Source organism: Artibeus jamaicensis, unplaced genomic scaffold (genome assembly GCF_021234435.1).
Source record: "Artibeus jamaicensis isolate MK-2021 breed Jamaican fruit bat unplaced genomic scaffold, CSHL_Jam_final contig_723, whole genome shotgun sequence".
Lineage (NCBI taxonomy): Eukaryota > Metazoa > Chordata > Mammalia > Chiroptera > Phyllostomidae > Artibeus > Artibeus jamaicensis.
Genome location: NW_026521938.1, coordinates 687,340 through 706,949, shown reverse-complemented (window position 1 = coordinate 706,949; position 19,610 = coordinate 687,340). Strand labels below are relative to the sequence as shown.

The 19,610-nt window shown below is 48.3% G+C and overlaps 1 protein-coding gene across 4 annotated transcripts in view; it reads right to left on the bottom strand.

The window, feature by feature from the left end:
• LOC119053197 (zinc finger protein 420-like) overlaps positions 1-19,610 on the bottom strand; it is a 128,981-nt gene that overhangs the window by 13,409 nt on the left and 95,962 nt on the right. The window contains exons 1-5 of one of the 4 annotated variants that reach the window (XM_053671986.1): positions 17,148-17,242; positions 16,488-16,614; positions 14,035-14,210; positions 12,059-12,125; positions 6,992-7,118 (exon numbers count right to left, since the gene is read on the bottom strand). The exons of 1 other annotated variant lie outside the window; for it this stretch is intronic. In XM_053671986.1, the coding sequence (XP_053527961.1) occupies positions 6,992-7,118; positions 12,059-12,091 (160 nt within the window). In that variant the 5' untranslated portion in view covers positions 12,092-12,125; positions 14,035-14,210; positions 16,488-16,614; positions 17,148-17,242. Of the gene's footprint in view, positions 1-295; positions 322-6,991; positions 7,119-12,058; positions 12,126-14,034; positions 14,211-16,487; positions 16,615-17,147; positions 17,243-19,610 lie in introns of those variants that run through there. 2 more of the 4 variants (XM_053671983.1, XM_053671985.1) reach the window with 2 other exon arrangements.

Sequence of the window (19,610 nt, the reverse complement as noted above, 5' to 3'; positions counted from 1 at the left end):
GGAGAGACAAACACCTGCAACACACACACACACACACACACACACACACACACACACACACAGACAAGCAAAGGAAAACACCAGTGGCCTTGCGCACACACGCGGTGACACACACCCGGTGACAAACACAGGCACACGAAGAGACCGCCCGGGAGTCTCAGCCCCCCCCCCCCCCCCCACACACACACACGCACACGCACACTCCCAGCCACAGGCATTCCCTTCACCCGTGCGACCACACCCAGAGCCGAGCTCAGTCTCCTCAAACCCCTGCCCAGTCTGCGCTAAAACTCACCACCATGCGGTTACCTCGGGAGACAGAGCCGCTCCCCCCCTCCCCCGCCCCCGTAACCCCGACCGCACTGCGCCTGCGCCAGCGGCCTACTACATTTCCCAAACTGCCTTGTGCCACTATAAAGTCCTCCCCTCTTAAGCTCCCCACAGAGCAAGTGCGGAAGAGGGGACGCGAGTCTGAGTGGCAGACCTGATGCTCCTTACCCCAGTAGACCCCGCCACACAAAGACAGTAAGACAGAGTTCGCGAGGGAGGTGGGGCTGCAGGGCGAAGAAATCACAATGGGTCTGGGAGCCGGAGGAAACTACAGAGAAGGACTGGACCCACTAAGGAGTGGGGGGAGCAGTAAGTGTGGGAGGAGAGCCAGAGGGGTTCATAGCGGTATGCGAGAACTGAGAGCTGAGTCAGGGGGAGTGGAAATAGAGACAAGGAAATTGCAGAAAATGCGGGGCGTGTGTGGAGACGGGAAAGATGCTATAGCGCCCCCCGCCCCACGTGAGAAGTCCTCCTCTCCGGCCTTAGGCCAGCATGGGCGTGCTGACTTGCAGAAAATGTGTGAGGGTGCAGGGACTCCAGGTTCAAATGATCTTCAACACGAAGTAAGTATCGGCTCTTCGCCTTAAGTGCCAGCTCTCGTTCTGTTACAGAACCAGTGTGGGGGTTCTGCTGTCTGTTGCCCCCAATAGGCAAATTCTAGAGGCAGAGGCTGATGAGAAAGAGGTTTTTCACTCAAATGAAGGGTTGGGGAGAATGGCAGGTAATTCTCTCAAAGCCCATCCCCTCCGAAAAACTGAGGAAACCCCAGCCATCTTCACCCGACCAGAACAGAAGGCCCGTTCCGGAGGTCTTGCTTCAAAATACCATCTTGTGGAAATCGCATTTATCGCTGAGCAGTCACCCTGGCAGCTTAGCTTCTCCGTGTCTGCTTTCTGGTTTCAGGTTTCCTCCCGGAACCTGCTGGCTCTGACGTTAGCCAGGTTTCCTCCAGGGACACAAAGTCTGTCCAACTCTCAGTATCGTGGGCAGGTAGGCAAGAGACCTAGAGTGGCCTGTGAACCAAAGGGTCACTGGTTTGATTCCCAGTGACCCAGGAACATGCCTGGGTTGCAGGCCAGGTCCACAGTAGGGGGCATGTGAGAGGCACCCACACATTGATGTTTCTCTCCCTCTATTCCGCCTTCGCTTCTCTAAAAATAAATAAAATCTTTGGAAAATACCCCTATAAAAATTCATTCCATGCGGAATGTGCATTGGGTAAATGAACATCCATGATAAAGGAGGTAAGAGATAACTCACCTCTGGATATTGCTGGTCCTAATATGTGTGAAGTGAGGAGATGGACAAATGTAATTTCCTCCTAATATTACTCCATCATCACGCGAGACCAGCAAACCCCAGGGAACCTGTTCTGATAATGGGCATCAGACATGGTGTGACCATTCCCAAGCCAGGAATCCAGGGCTACAAGGAGCATGTGGTTTGCAACCTGCTCTTGGGTTCTCATGCTCCCTCCCCCCAATTTGGTGGGAACAACCAGTAACTCCCTCTTTTGCACCTGACAACTGTTTTAAATGATGTTGGTGGCCCTGGATGGTGTGGCTCAGTGGACTGGAAGCCAGCCTGTGAACTGAAAGGTTGCTGATTTGATTCCCAGTGAGGGCACATGCCTGGGTTTCAGGCCTTCTCACACATTGATGTTTCTTTTCCCATCTTTCCCCCTCTTGTTCCTTCTTTCTGCAAATAAATAAAATTTTAGAAAACAAGACAATGTTTAGTTCACTTAATTAAAAGTTTTATTTAAAAAAAGATATTTTAAAGAGCACTACGAGAGACTTTGGTATCTGAAGTGATGACTGCTACTTCCTAATCATAAAAAGAGTATTTTTTTCTCTGTGTGAACCACCTGGTAATTTATACAGCTCATCAGCTTGGGGCCTTCCAGCTGGTGTTGCACAGAAAGAAGGGGCTGCGTTTTGGGAAAACAAGATACACATAGATGGCGACAACCTGACCTCTGGACTAAATCCAGGCATATGTGTGAAAGTGACTATGTCCCCATGGAGCCCACCTCAAGCTCCTCCATTATCCTCCCACTCTTGCGTTTTCCTGTTGAGGAGATGGATACCTACAGACTACATGTGTGGTCCAAGCTTACAGGACAGTTTACTCCAGCTGGGTCTGGAGCCCCAGTGCCCCGGCCATGCTCCCAGATACTAGACCTGTAGGGAGGCTTACTTTGCACCTGGCCCTTTGGATGCTGGGGAAGCATATGGTGAGAATGCTGTGGCCTGTCCTCGCCACCCATATTCCTAAGACACGTCTGATCAGCACTTCTCTTGTGTCCTATCCATAGGCTCTAATATGAAGTCTGGCGCTGGTCCATGCACTCAGGACCTACCAGTCAGGTTTGGATTTTAAGATCCCCCAATTCCACGCTATGTGTCATGTGAGGTAGAAATTCCTGCGAAAGATTTTCCTGCACTCACCACACTCGTAGAGCTTATCTCCCACACAATCCTCCAGTGAACGGGGAGCAAAAGTTTCCTGATGAAGGCTTTCCTGCACTGGCCGCACTTATAAAGCTTCTCCAGAGTGGCTGGTCAAGATATTCTGTAGGGATGAGGGTGTCATGAAGTCCTTCTGGCAGATGCAGCACTGGCAGGACTACTTGGTGTCTGGTGCCTGTGCTGCCTGAACGAGGAGTTCTTGCTAAATGCCTTGCCAAACTACCCTCACATGTATGGCTTCTCCTTGGTATGTGTCCTTTGATGCACAGTGAGGTTTGATTTTTGGCTGAAGGCCTTGCCACAGTCCCCGCACACATATGGCTTTGCCTTAGTGTGTATCCTCTCATGTACACTGAGCATAGATTTCCGGCTGAAGGCCTTGCTACAATGCCTGCACAAATATGGCTTCTCACCAGTGGACATCCTCTGATGCTCAATGAGATTCCATTTTTTGCTGAAGGCCTTGCTGCAGTCACCACACACATATGCTTTCTCTCTGGTGTGCGTCTTCTTATGCTCATTGAGGCTACACTTATAGCTAAAAGCCTTGCCACAGTCTATGCATGTGTATGGCTTCTCACCAGTTGCATCCTCCAATGGTTGATGAGGTACCTATTCTCTCTGAAGGCCTTGCCACAGTCACCACACGTATAAGGCTTCTCCCTGGTGTGTGTCCTCTGATGCACAAAGAGGTTCCATTTCTGGCTGAAGGCTTTGCTGCATTTCTCACAGAGTACGGCTTCTTCCCCGTGTGTCTAAGCTCATGCAGGACAAGGTACCTTTTCTGTGCGGAGGCCTTACCACAGTCCCCACACCAGTATGGCTTCTCCCCAGTGTGTGTCTTCCCATGCTGGACGAGGTACTTTCTCTTCTTGAAGGCCTTACCACAATCCCTGCACTTGTGCTGCATCTCCCCAGAGTGCATCTTCATATGCTCAATAAAGTGATTTTTTTCCCATATAAATGCCTTGCTGCACTCCCTGCACACATATGGCCTCTCCCTGGTGTGCGTCCTCTGGTGTAGGATGAGGTTATCCTCCTGGCTGCAGGACGTGCTGCACTCCTCACACATACATGGCTTCTCTTCAGAGTGGATTTGCTGGTGCTTTCCTGGGGATGAACTATAGCTCAGACTCTTGCCACAGTGTCCACACTTGCATATCTTATTCTCTGCACAAAGGTGGGAGGGAGGACCGAGGCCGGAAGTACCTGAGTTCTTCCCACCCATAGTGAAACATTATGTCCCCTCTCCTCTCAGTCCTTCCACTCTTGGTGGGGTTGGCATGGAGTTTTGGTGGATGAATGCCTTGAATTCACAACACTCAGGAGCTAACACTGGGGACATGCCCAAATGCCTCTGACAGGTCCCCGTGCTCCTGTGTTGCTGCCCCACCCTGTCCCCCTGTATCTGTATCCCTGCTTTTTCACAGGCATAACCCTGAGCTCCATTCTTCATAAGTCCTTCCTCTACTACTGCAATGGATGGTCTGTCTTCCCAAGAGTCAGATGAGTCTGGTTCATTCATGCCCCATTTAGTTTCCAAGTCTGAGGGGAGGGGAAAGAGATGATGATAAACATGCAGTTAATCACACTGGGAGGGAGGATCACCCCAAGGTACAACAAGGCACAGCCTGAGAGTAGGGGACAGCTTGTTGTGGGGACAGAGGGAGAAGGGAAGCTGTGATCTGAGACAGTGAGCTGTAGGGAGGTGACCACAGAGTGAGAAAGGTCTGATTGGGAGGGGGTGCAAATGCAGCCAGCAGAGCTCAGTCCTGGGAGGAAACGCTGAAGACACAAAGGAAGAAAACAGGCTTGGAGGAGTGGATCAAAGGATCCCACACCTGCAGGGAGGGTTCACTGCACCTGGCTCCTTTCTTGCAGGCCCTGTCCTGCACATCCACAGAGACCTGTGCTTCTCAAAGCATCACCTGTTATTACTAATAAAGAGCTGATTCTCAAGGGGCTCTGCCAGTTGTCCTCTACTGCCCCGCCTACCACTGAATCTCCCAAATTCCTACACTGTCTAGGAGTGCCCTGGCCCTTGTGCTGGTTCCTCACACCTCCCCTTAGCACACTAATTCCTCCCTGGTGACTGCACTCACTCCCAGCAGGTTTTGCCTTCTGCCATGGGTTCCTCAATCTCTGTTTCCATCCTATGGGTGTACCCTGAGTCCAGACGCTGCCTATACACTTTAAGGTTCATTCAAACATTTAAAAACTGAGCAATTTCCTAAAAGATCTCATTTAAAAAGGGAAGATTCTGCCACATGTAGCCCTCCTTCCCAGGAAGTAATAAAGAATGCAGGAGTGGTAAGCAATTGTCTCCCTACCCCATTAAAACCCTCAATGGCCAGAGAAACAATAGATTGAGACCCTTCCCTTGAGTCTAGAACTGGAATCCTGATGTTCATTCATCGTCAAGTGAAAGGATAAACATGATGATGTGTCCCAGAATTAGAATATTACTTAGCAATAAAAAGAGGCCAGCTATTTTGCTGGATGCCTAGCTCAGCTGGATAGAGTGTTGTGGAGTTCACCAAAGATTGTGGATTGGATCCAAGTTCAGGGCTTGTATGGGAAGCAACTGATTGATGTTTCTAACATACTTGCATCTCTCTCTCTCAAAACAATAAAAAAGAAACAAGGGAAAAAATGAAAGGAACAATTCATATATACGGTACATGTGAGTGAACCTCAAAAAAATTATGTGAAGGGTAAGAAATCAAGATAAAAAAAATGTGCCATATGATTCCATACAGAAAAATTTAAAACACACCCTGGCTAGTGTAGTTCAGTGGATTGAGCAGACCTTCAAAACAAAGGGTTGCCAGTTCGATTCAGAGTCAGGGCACATGCCTAGATTGTGGGCTAGGTCCCCAGAACTACGCACACAAGACGCAACCACACATTGATGTTTCCCTCCCTTTTTCTCTCTCCCTTCCCCTCTCTCTAAAAATAAATAAAATCTAAAAAAAATTTTTCTAGAAAAGTCAAACCAAACCACAATGGTCACTGGACATTGAGGGGTACACAAAATGAAAGAAAAACTTTTTGGGCTAATGGATGTATCTGCATCATGACAATGAATTCTCGGCTGAATACAAATGTTAAAATGTGTCAGATTATTCCTTTTAACTATGTACAGTTAATTGTAGGTCAGGTAAACCACCAGAAAACCTGATAAAGAAATGTGACTATATACTAATTTTGGAAGTTAGTGTTTTTACTGAACCATATTATCAGGGATATTTCTCTGGATCAGTGACTACAAAGAGTACTCTACTTTGAAGACCTGTGTGATTTCCATCATCATTGTACCTTCTTTTGTTTGACAACCTTCCGGTGGGCATGTAGGGCATTTCTCTGGAATTTTCTTCCTATAAAATCTCGGCACACTTACAGGAGATTCTTTAAGGATATATTCCACGAATGGAATCATTCGAATTTGGTTAAGAACAAACTGTCTTCCCAAAGAGCTGTCCCAACATCACGCATCTAAAATGGGGGGTGCTTTTCTCTGCACCCTCATAATACAGGAGCATTAACAATTTATTTTAATACCACAGACAAGAATATTCTTACATAATGAGGAAGGGGGTGGGGAGGTACAGGGTTAAAGAGTGAAAGAGAAAGAAACATTCATTAGGGCAAAAAATGTCAACTGGTTTTCCTCCTAGGTATGTGCCATCTGGGATCAAACTCAAACCTGCATATGTATCCTGATACAGATTCAAACCCACATCCTTCTGGGTTGAGAAATTCTCCAAACAAGTGAGCCATACCTGGGCAGGGTTACTATTCTTTTCATACCTGTATACATCATGGGTAAAAATTGTATTTCTGTAGCTCAATTGGTACTTCTTTGACGATTAGTATGGTTCAAAAATCTTTGTAAAGTGTAACTCGATGCATTTGTATATCTGAGAATTGAATGCTGATAAGCCGGGTCTATCTCTCTATCATTCATTTGGTGCTTTTCTCATTTATGCATAGCAGTTCTTTATATACTTATAATCCTCTGGCTGTTGTATATGTGCTAAGTACTCTTTCCCACTTCACCACCTATCAACTTTATTTTTATCTTCTAGTAATCTGAATGTCCTATATGTCAGATCTGTCCACCTTGTCTATTTCTGTCATTCTGAAGTGACAGGCACATGGTGAGTAACTCAGTGAAGCTGCCCCCTTACCCAGGGAGACCAGGTTCCAGTAGGTCTCCATCATCACGTCCCTGTACAGGTCCTTCTGCTCAGGCTGCAGCAGCTGCCACTCCTCCTGAGTGAAGTTCACGATCACATCCTTGATTGCTATTGACCCCTGTAAGAGGAAGCGCACACCACTCATCACACTCAGGAGATGCGGCCAGGAGGGCTGGGAGGATCAGGAAGGCACACAGGTTGCACCTGATGTGGGGTAGAGCAGGTGCGGAGGTCTGAAGGGCCTGAAAACTCAGTGTCCTCGGTGCCTAAGTACACTGGGTGGTTCAGAGACAGACAGACAAACTATGGTGCTGTTCACAGGAAGGCAAACAACACAGTTCAAAATGGACAAAAAACCAGAATGGACACTTCACCAAATCGGACACCCAGATGGCCAATGTACATATGAAAAAGTGCTCAACATCACTCATCATCAGGGCTGCAATCTAAAACCACAATGACATATCATCTCATACAAGTTAAATGGAAACCCCCGCTATGGACCTTCAGCTGGTCAATACCAAAGTGACAGGTGCCTGAGCAGTGGTAGCTCTCAGGGGTGTCTGGGAAAACAGAAGGGGTGATCTGAGGTTGGGTCCATGGAGGAAGATTCTGGGTAGAACTGATGGGTCAAGACCTAAGGCTTAAACAATATACTGGAGCACTAAGGAGGCTGACACCAAAAATCCAAATGAACAAAGTTACTGGTGAAAATGAAAAAGGTGTCTTTTACTTTACAGAAAAAGCATAACGGACTTTTTGGCTAACCCAATAATTATGATCTACTGAAATTACCACTGAGGTCACAAACTGATCGACCACCCACAAAGTTTCCTCCTGCTGCCCTTTATTATTGTACACATTTCATTTTAACTTTTTAAATACAACTCCTGATGAAAGTCTTCCCTAAGTCTCCCTGCCTGAATGGATTCGCTCAATGAATTTTTTACTGAGCAGGCTCCAGGCACTGAGCCCAGGACGGGAGGTACTGAAACCCTGAGCCTGTCCTGGGCATCTGGCTGCCCACACTCTACAGCAAAAGTGTGGGAAGTGAGCCCTGGCTGGTGTGGCTCAGTGGATTGACTGCAAGCCTGAAAAAAAGAGGGTTGCTGGTTTGATTCCCAGTCCGGGCTAATGCCTGGGTCGTGGGCCATGTCTCAGTTGGGGGTATGTGAGAGGCAACCACACACTGATGTTTCTCTTCCTCTCTTTCTCCCTCCCTTTCCCTGTCTCTAAAAATAAATAAATAAAATCTTTTTTAAAAAGTGTGGGAGGCCTGGCTGGTGTAGCTCAGTGGATTCAGTGCGGGTGATCAGACGATAGCCAGATGAACCAGACGATAGCAGTTCAATTCCCAGTCAGGGCACATTGCAGGCCAGTTCCCAGCTGGGGACACACAAGAGGCAACCATACATTGATATTTCTGTCCCTCTCTCCTTCCTTTGCCCTCTAAAGATAAATAAAATCTTAAAAAAAAAAGTCAATGAGACTAAAAAAAAAAAAAGTGTGGGAGGTCAGACACAGGGTCTCTCCTGAGAAGGGTTGGGAGGTTCCCCTAAAATGGGACTTCCCTGCAAGCGCACTAAAGGCCTCTGAGCGCTCTCTGGGTACATGACTGAGGCCACGCATTCCAGGGCTCCATCTGTTTTGGGTTCTTGTGCAATGGCAGAAACCACTTTGCCACAAGAGAAATCTCACCCAGTTGCAAAGAGCTGAAATCAGGCTCTATTTTTTTAATCCTCAGCCAAGAATATACACATTGATTTTGGAGGGAGAGGAAGGCAGGGTCAGAGAGACAGAGACAGAGACACATCCATCTGTTCGCATCATGCACATGCCCTGACCAGGGATCGAATCCACAACCTTCTGGTGTGCACGGTGATGCCATAACCAACTGGGACACCCAGCCAGGGCAGGCTCTATTTTTAGAAAAATCAGAATGCAATTACACTAAAAGACAGTAAGAAAGAGAAATTGAATCCCCAAGAGCCAACAACAGGGAAATACAACCATCCACAAATCCTAAACAAAGTTGGTAAAGAGGAAACCAAGGCAACGATTCCAGAGAAGGTCAAAGTGGAGACATCATGGTGCAGCCATACTGGAAAACAGGAGGATTATTCCTTAAGTGGTTAAATACACTGATATCAAAGGACCCATTATTTCCTCTCCTGCAAAGGAAATGAAACCAAATAAAAACTGTGCAGGAATGTTCACAGAAGCATGAGAAATAACACCCAAATGTCAGCCCTGATAAGTGGATACAACAGGGTCTACCTGCACAATGGCAGAGTATGCAGCCATTGAAGAGCACACCTACCACAACACAGAAGTACCTCAAATACACAGTGCTAATGAAAGCAGCCCGATATGAAAAACCATGTGTTGTGTGATTCTACTTATAGAAATGTGCAGCGCCGACCAGGTAACTCAGCTGGGTGCAGAGTCGTGTGTACAACCAAAGGAAAGGGTGTGGTCCTAGCTGGGGTGCCTGTGGGAGGCAGCTGATCAGTGATTTACTCGGATCCATGTTTCTTTCCTACTGTATCCCTCCATTCCCTTCTCTCTAAAAAGAAACAAAATCTTGATAAAATAAAAACAATTTACCCACCATAAACGGTGAAAAACATTCCTAAAAATCAGGCCTCACAGTCCCGACTGGTGTGGCAGCTCAGTGGATTGAGCACCTGCTTGCAGACCAAAAGGTTGCCAGTTCGTTTCCTCCTCCGGGCACAGGCCTGAGCTGTGGGCCAGACGCCCAGTTGGGGATGTGCAAGAGACAAGCACACACTGATATTTCTCTACCTCCCTTACTCCAAAAATAAGATAAATGAATGTTTAAAAAAAACACCAAAATCATAAAAAAGCCGTGACTGTGTCACTCAGTGGATTGAGAACCAGCCTAAAACTGAAAGGTGAACTGTTTATTTCGACTCAGTGCACATGAGTGGCAGTGGGCAGGTTCCAAACTGGGCTGCTGCTAGCGGGGACCCATGAATATTTATCTTGCACATCGATGTTTCTGTCCCTATATTTCTCCCTCCCTTTTCCTCTCTCTGAAAAATAATTAAAATCTTTACATCATTGCTCCACTTTCATAATTGAAAAAAATGAAAAAATGAAACATACAAAATGCAGGGCAAGTATTGATGCCCAGCCCTGGCCATGTGGCTCAGTTGGTTGGAACTCTGTGCCAGACACCAAATAGTTGAAGGATCTATACCAGCCTGGAGAGCATGTGGGGGGCAACTGATTGAAATTTCTCTCTCACATCTGTCTCTCTCCCCACACCCTCTCTTCCTGTCTCCCTAAAACTCAACGAACATATCCTCTGTTGATTATGAAAAAAGATTTACCCCACAGGAATACATATATGTGCATATATGTATATACACACACATATAAATATAAACTTACTAATTTGACAGACAGAAGGAAAGAGATGTTGTTCCAATTATTGATGAATTCACTGGTTGCTCCTAGAAAGTGTCCTGACCAGGAATCAAACCCACAACCCTGGCATATCAAGATGAACCTCTAACCAACTAAGCCAAATCTGTACATTTTTCTGTGTTTTATTGAAAGATCTCATTTATTTACTTTTAGAGAGAGAGGACGTGAGGGAGAAAGACAGGGGGAGAAACATCAATGTGTGGTTGCCTCTCACATAACCCTACTGGCGATCTAGCCATGCATGTGCCTTTACTGGGAATGGAACTGGTGCCCTTTTGGTCCACAGTCTGCATTCAGTTCACTGAGCTACTTCAGCCAGGGCTACATCTGTATGTTTTTTATTGTCAAGTTTTTCTTCCACAGAAGGAAATTTAGAGAAAAATACAAGAAAACACCCACTAAAACATCACAAAGACAGTCAAGGACATTCACCACTTGTTGGGAACCGCCCTGCCTGGTTTCAGAAGCTGTGACTCCCCCAGGCTAAGGCTGAGTAAGAGACCTTGGGGCCATAAGCCACTAAGGAGATACAGCTTATCTTCCTGGTAGGGCCACCACCTCTGCCCCCTTTTACTTCACCCTGCTTGGCCTTGGGCAGATGACTGGTTAGCCAATGACGGGTAAAATTCCTCAAGGGAGGGAGGACCTAAGACAGGCATGGTCATGAAAGCGCCCTCAGAAAACAACTTGGGGGGCTATAGAAAAAGGACGTGATGGACCCTCACCCCTTGGCTTTGAGATAGCTTGAGTCCTCATTCTGTCTGCAACCAGTCTCCTAATCTCTTGGCTGCTTTACTTCCCCCACCTGACTTAAGCCTCACACAATGCTGGGCAGGAACAGGCAGTTCCCCCTGGGGGAATCAGGCCTAAGAAAGAATTCACAAGATCCCGTCCAACCTTCTTTGCTGAGAATGCCCTCAGTTTTCTGATAAGGGTCCAAGCATAAAATGAGTTTCATTCCCAAAGTTTTATGGTCCTTTAGCTAACTGACCCTGACTCAGAATAAACCCTCCTACTTCTTTGAATGTTACCTATTGTTTGAGCCTTACTGCCTGACAATGATTGATGAGATTTACCTATATTCCTGTGCAGACTGAACCCAATGAAAACCCATTGAGGAACAGGCTGCTGGCCCTTCTTTGAGAGATCGGCCACCTTCCCTCCCCAAGCAGATCAAGTCTTGGTAGACTTATTTTCATCCATGGAGGCCGGGGCTGGGGTGGAGCCCCTGACAACCACTCCCACACCGCAGGGGTCTCCTTCTCACCTCCTCCAGTCTGCCCCCTGCCTACTTCTGAAGGTCACTCATCCAGCACTTCCTGCCACAGGCCTCTGTCACAATTCACTGAATATGCTGAAGCTGCTACATCCCAAGTGCCCACGGTGTCTCCTGTGATCCTGCAGGGTAGGACAGCTCACTCCTGAGCCATCCTGTCCCCTGCCGTTGAAAAATGCCAAGGTCAGGACAGTATTCTCTCAACTCAGGGAGGACAAAACCCCAGGAGATGAGGAGAGGGGCCTGATGGGGTTTGCGGAGACCAAGGCTCATCCCTGCCCAGAAGCATAACCCTCAGGAAGGAGGAGCCAGAGGGTGACATGACTCACCAGGGTCTTCTTGGTCTGCAGATCGGTGGCCATCCTTCCAGTGCCCAAGGTGACCTGGCACAGCAGGCTGTGCCCAGGGAGAGAGAGAAAAAGGCCCAGTGAGTGATCAGGTGCAGGTGTGACCCACAATACAGACATGACAGACATACCCACTACAGGACAGGCAGACAAGGACATTCACACACATTAATAGTGAATGCATGCAGGGGGCCTATAACATCCAAGGTCCTTGACCAATGTCCCTGATTTAAGCCTCCTGACATCCTGCATTGTTGGGCCTATTTTCACTCACCACATTTCACAGATGAGGAAACTGAGGCCCAAAATGGTAAGCTGTGTGCCCAAGAAGATAAGGGTGGGATTAGGTTTGGGTTGAGTACATCAGGGTCCATGTGTTCGGTGCATAGCTGACACCTACACAATGACACTCCCCCAATGCACACACTTGTGCACACACGCAGTTCAAAAGTCTGGAGAAAAGAAAGGGACCTTCTACCTTATACCTCCTCCACCCTGGGTGTATGACTTACCCAGGAGGCACAGTGGGCCCAGGGCAGCTTACAGAACTCAGCACCCTTGAAAATATCATAATTTCTTTTGATAATTTGATAGAAAATGTGACTCTAATCCAACCTGGACTATTTTTGTCCTCACGGCAATACAATGACTATTCCAAATTTACTTTATTTTAAATGAGTCCATGAAGACACAGTGGCCCTGGAAGTAGCATGTGCATGTGGCTAGTGACCACTGAACCCTGAGTAGCCCTAGACATGTAGCTACAGAGCTGGGGGTGGCAGCTGCTCCTACTCCTCCTCCTCTGTCCAAGCTTTCTGACATTTCCTGCCCTTCATGTTTTCTAAGGGGAAACAAAGATTTCTCATTGTGGGGTGGTTAGTGTCAGGGCTCCGGTACCTGGTTGCCTGGGTGTGGAATTGGGCGATTTACTTAATGTCTCAACCTCAGCTTCCCCATCCACAAAATGCGGGTGGGGAGGGTCCCTACCTCAGATTCACCAGGAGGCCTGTGTAATGCCCAGAAGGATACCCTGAGCACCCACACATACTCCCTGAACAAATCCACCCCCATCAGCATGGGGTAGGGTCTCTGACTTTCTTTCTTGATCCCACACCTGGCTACCACACACATTCCCAGCTCCCATGGCCAGGGGAGGCTCTGAGGGCAGGAAGGAGATGGGCTTTGGCGCCAGCAGTCAGGCAGCTCCGCCAGGCCCCCCTGTCGGAGAGGTCCGTCTTTTCCACGTTCTTGTTCTGGGAAGGGCACTCCTGGTGCACCCACTCACTCGTCAGCCATGCCCAGACAGAATCTCAGGTCCACACAGATGGGGGAAGGCTCAGGCCGGAGAGACGCACCCCACATGCAAAGACACACTCACAGCAGACACTCAGACAGGCTTAGAGGAAGTGGCTAGAGCGCCCTCACGCTGAGGCACCGCGGACAGAAACAGAGGCAGACAGATGTAGACACAGAGGGACCCAGGAGAGTTCAATACAGGCAGCCGACACACACATAAGCACATAAGCAAAGGCAGGCACAGGCCCTGGCTGCTGTGGCTGAGTGGACTGAGCACCGGCCTGCGAACCAAAGGGTCACCAGTTCGATTCCTAGTCAGGGCACATGCCTAGGTTACATGCCAGGTCCCCCACTTGGGGGCACGAGAGGCAACTACACATGGATGTTTCTCTTCCTCTGCTTCTCCCTCCCCTTCCCCCTCAACCCTCTCTAAAAATTAAAAAAAAGGCAAAGGTGTCTTCCCGCGCACAGACACACAGACACACAGTGACGGTGACAAACACGGACACAGCCACAGCGAGATGGCCCAGGAGTGTCTTCCCACGCCCAACACACACACACACAGCCCAGGCATAACCTTCACCCACACCCACACCCACACCCTGAGCCACACTAAGCCTCCTCAGGCTTCTGCCTTGTTCTGCACGGCCGCACGGACTTACCACGCCGTTACCTCAGGTAAGTTATGGGCGTCCGCCTGAATCCCGGGTCTCACTGCGCCTGCGCGGAGTAGCCAATTACACTTCCCAGACCGGTGCGCAGCGGTCACTTCCTCTCCTGGGTTCCCTCACTGCAGAGCAGACTGGAGCGGTGGTCGCCAGGACACAAGTCCCAGGAGCTGGAAACGAGGGAGAGAGAGGGAAATTGCAGAAAAGGCAGTGCGTGGATGGAGACCGAAAAAGACGCTATGTAGCCCCTGTGTAACCGTGTTGCTCTCTGGCCTTCGGTACCGTAAGCATGGGTGTTGGGCGTGCTGACCTGCAGAAAATCTGTAAAGCATGCAGAGACAACAGAAAGCAAATTATTTTAAACAGCCACCACTCTGCTGGCTGGTGTAGCGCAGCGGATTGAACGCGGGCCTGCAAACCAAATAACAAAGGTTCGATTCCTACTCAGGGCACATGCCTGTGTTGTGGGCCAGTCCCCAGTAGGGGAACACAGGAGAGGCAACGATACATTTCTCTCTTCCGCCTTCCCTTCCCATCTAAAGATAAATAAATAAAATCTTTAAAAGAAAGGAAGTATCAGCTCTTCGCATTAAGTGCCAGCCCTGCTCAGGGCCCGTTATTTTCACAGAACCAATGTGGGGGTTCTGTTGCCCGTCACCCCCAATAGTAAAGCTCTAGAGGCAGAGGCTGATGAGAAAGGTTTTTCACTCAAATACAGGGTCGGAAGCCCATCCCCAGCTGACCCCAGCTGTCTTCAACTCAACTAGATCAGGAAGGAAGGCCGCGGCTGCCGCTGAGCAATCTCCCAGGCAGCTCACCTCCTCCGTGGCTGCTGTCTGGTTTCAGGCTCCCTCCTGGAACCTGCAGGCCCTGACATTAGTCAGGTCTCTTCCAGGGACGTGAAGTGCGGCCAACTCACAGGGTATTATCTTAGTCAGGCATGCAAGAGAACGGCTATTCCTTAACCTGCGTTTATATATGTTTCGAGTGTGGGATGGTCTGAATGAACGCCCAGTGAATTTCCCAAATTCCCGTTGCTGGGGAGGGTGCAGTCTAACCCCCCCCCTCCTTAGTGACCAATGACTTCTTCTCCCAGGCCAGATTGACAGGCTTGTCTTCGGCCCAGTACCTCCCTGCCATGGCCTTTCTGAGCTTTGCGGTCCGCAAGCTGGTCTTGCCCGGGTCCCACGCCCAATCAGGTATGAGTAGAGGATAGGAGGGCTTTTCCCATATCCAATCATCTTCACAGCACTGCGCCTACTCAGTGCAGTACCCACTGTCTCCTGCAGTCCTCTTGCCTGGGGCAGCAAGGCAGACTAGAAGATACGTGATTGATTTTCGAGAGAAAGGAAGAGAGCTATAGATGTGAGAGAAAAATCCATTCATTGTGATCCACAACCTTTTGGTGCAAGGGAGAATGCTCCATCTAAGTGAGCCACCGGGCCACAGCTAATCTGGCCCACAACCCAGACATGTGCCCTGACCAAGAATCAAACGGGAGATCTTTCGGTTTGCTGACTGACATTCAGTCCACTGAACCACACCAGCCAGGAAGACCAGATAGTCTATGACTATTTCCTGAAGGGTTAAATGAATAAAGCGTAGTGCTTATAAGTATAAAATATTCCAGTGATTTAAGGTGAACAACTCATTGCATTGAAAATAAACTGCATGAGCTGAATTGAGTCTGTATGTTGTCTGGGTGCAGCCCATAGTCAGCTGAGTTACCCACGATCAATGAATCCCTGTTACTTAAGACTCGGCAGGAAGACCATACCATGGGCGGGGTATCTGTTGTTCCCTCTGCTGGGCCAGAAACTATGGCGTCTGATGCAATTATTGTTACTTCTTATTGTTGAAACAACATTTCCTTCCCCTCGTAATCTACCTGGCACCTTCTACTGCTGCAGGGAAACTAGGGCATGGCTGTGGGATAAATGCGGACACCCGCAGATGTGACAACCTGTCCTCTGTACTGGATCCAGGCATGTGTCACAAAGGACAACGTCCCCATGGAGCCCACTTCCTCCTCTTCCTTTCTGCTTCCTCTCCTCCACTTTTCTATCCAGGAGGTGGAGACCAGAGACGCTGACTGTGTTGTCCGAGCTCCTACAACAATTGACTCCATCTGGGTCTGCAGCCACAGACCCCCTGGCCAAACTCCCAATACTAGACCTTGGGGGGCTTGCTTTCCATGAAGCACTGTCAGTGCTACAAAAGCTGCTTGTGTGCAGTAGGCCTGTTCCCAGCATCCATATTCCTTTGACATGTCTGGGCAGCACTTCTGAGTCCGACCTGTGAACTCCAGTGTCCTTTCTGGCCCGGCACCTGGACTCAGGACATGCCTACCGAGTGTGGATTCCAAAGTCCCAGGCTCTCTTTCCCTGATTCATGTGCATCCTCCTTGCGTTAGGTTGAAGTTCTTGATGAACTTTTTGCCCACTTACCACTCTCATAGGGCTTCTCTCCCATGAGGATCCTCCAGTGCAGGGTGAGCAAGAAGTTCCTGATGAAGACATTGCTGCACCGGCCACATTTACATGGCTCCTTCCACATCCTACAGGTGTGGCTGATCTGGTGCAGGTGAAGGGACAATCCATTCACAAGAATGAGTCACTTAGGCCTCTCCAGTCAAAGCATAAATACTTAAGTCTACCAATTAAAGCTAACCTCTTAACACCTGAGTCCTATCTTTTCCCTGTTAGTTTCTATAGGGTAAGTTTACAAACTAAAACAACATAATACGCAAAGCCCACAACTCTGGAAGAGTGGCAGGCTTCTGCCGCAGAGCCTGTTCCCTCTAGAACACCCAAAGAATAATGCGGCCACCCTCTGCCAGGCCAGCCCAATCCCAGGCTGTGTCCGGGGGTCCTTCTCATTGAAATACCGTCAGCTGGGAAGATCCCGCAGCTGCAGGATGCTCAGCCTGGCACTCTCGAGGAAGAAGAGCCTGAGCACCAGCCTGAGCCGGGCAGAGAACCCACTCAGGAGCCAGAGAGCTTTCTTTTTCTTCCCGGGATCTCTGGAGGCATCCAGCTTCTCAGCCAATCCCCCCCTAGACTGCTTAAAATTCCCTGGACAAATGCTGCCTACGGCACCGCCCCTACCTTTCTCCAGTGATCTGATCAGATCTCTGTTTCAAGGTTCCATCCCAGGTCCAGCTTCGTACGGGAGGCAACTGATTGTTGTTACTCACATGCATCCCTCTGTCCCTATGTAAAGTCAAGAAACACATTCACATGAGATATTTTTTAGAAAGGGGGAATATATCTCAAGTGCTTTTGCACACAAAAAAATTAAATGCCACTGGGGAAGTGGGCTGGGATGGGAGTAAAAGACAAAACTGTACTTGAACAACAATTAAAATTTTAAAAATACTTATTTTGAAAAAAATAATAAAATGCCATCTTAAAGGCAAAATAATCTTGAAAACGTAAGCTTTCTATCCATCATAGTATCCTGCCACTCTTATGCTTTTTTTGTGCTTCCATGTAATAAATTTCACCGAAGTTGTATTACTTCAAAAAAAATAATAAAATAAAAACACAATTGAGAGTGCACACTAGATACTGTTGTCCATTGTTTATTTTGTATTTAATGCTGTATCTCAGGCCCCTGCCACCATTGACATCTGCAGCTCTTCTCACAGTTTCTTACCCAGAAGGATCAAATGTATGTAGCCAACCTTATAAGGAGGAATCCTAGTGTGATGCCTGTGTTCCCACGCTTCCGAACATGGCTCCCCTGAGCCCTGGTGGAGAGGACACTGTCCTGTCCGCCGATATCTATACAGCTGTCCTCTTTGCTGACTGGGTCTGTGCCTCAAAGTCCCCTTCTGAAACAGCCCCTCTCTTCACTTTCTACCTCATCATCTCTGATCTCACTCAGACACAGGCAGCAGGGGCTCTGTGACACAAGGGGTTATGGTCCCTCACAGCTGGACTCCCAGTGCCTGGCCCAGAGTTAGGCACTCAGATACTTGCTGAGTGACTCACTGTTTACCTGAAGACTCTCATCTCTTGAGATTCCTGCTTATCAGAGAATACTAAAATTCTAGGTCTTTGTGTATTAGGTACTGGCTTTCTTTCTGTTTTTTTTTAAGAGATAACAAGTGGGTTTTTTAAGATTCTATTTATTTATTTTTAGAGAGAGGGAAGGGACAGAGAGATGGAGAGAAACATCAATGTGCAAAAGATACATTGATCCATCTGTCCATCTTTCCTATTTCTGAGTCATCCTGAAGTGACAGGCAGAGGGTGAGTAATGCAGCAAGGCTGCCCCCTTACCCAGTGAGACCAGGTTCCAGTAGGTCTCCATCATCACGTTCCAGTACAGGTCCTTCTGCGCAGGCTGCAGCTGCTGCCACTCCTCCTGGGTGAAGTCCACGATCACCTCCCTGTAAGAGGAAGCACATACCACTCATCAAAGAGCCCTTTTCACAGAGGCTGGGACACGCAGACCATAAGGGCTGAGAGGATCAGGAAGGCACACGGGATGCACCTGACGTGGTGTCAGCAAGCTGCAGAGCTCTGAAGGGCCTGACCACTCAGTCTCCTTGGTGCCTAGTACACTGGGTGGTCCTCGGACGGGCAAATAAACTATGCACTAGTTACTAGGAAGACAAGCAATGTAATCAAACAAATAGCAAAGTACCTGAAGAAACACTTCTCCAAAGAAGACATACATATGGCCCATAGACTGATGAAAAAATACTCAACATCAGTAATTATGAGAGAGCTGGAAATTAAAGCCAAAATAAGATGCCACCTTTCATGGGTCAGACAGAAACCCCCATAATGGAACCGCAATCTGGTCATTACCATTTTGACAGGTGCCTTTGCGCATTTTGACAGCTGCGCAATGGCAGCTCTTGGGCATATCCAGGAAGCTGGAAGTTGCGGTCTGTGGTTGAGTCCATGGGAGTCATTGGATATGGGGGCAGGTAGGTCAAGTCCTGAGGCTTAAATGGCAGACGAAACACTGAGATTGTAGACACCATGAACCTGTGCATGAAATGTACATGGCTGAGCATGCAGTAGATGACAAGACAACGTCATCACCATGAAACCTGTCACTCACTAGGGGGTTCATGTGAGCCAGGTTTTCGTCTAAGCCACGTTACCGGTTCAGTTTTGTATTGAGCTCCTGCAATGAAGTGCCAAACCCCAGCACCTCAGGATGGGACCTGATTTGGAAACAGGGTCATCACAGAAAGAGACAGGATGAGGTCACACTGGAGACTGGTAGCCTATAAAAGAACAGGACTGATGTTTTTATAAACAGGAGAAAACTGGATGAAGGGACACACACACACTAACACATCTTGTGAGGATGGGAGTTATGGTGCCGCAAGCCACAGCAGCTGGGAGAGATGCTTGGAGCTTTCGGAGAAGGCAATGCCCTGCCAATACTTCCGTCTCCAACTTCCGGGCCCCAGAACTTGAGAAAATAGATTTCCATTGTTCAAGCCTCTGTGTCTCTGGTGCTTTGTGACGGCAAGTCTGAGGCCAGAGCAGAGTTAACATTATCTGTTGAAGACCATGAACCCAGGCTCACCCTCCCTGAGAGGA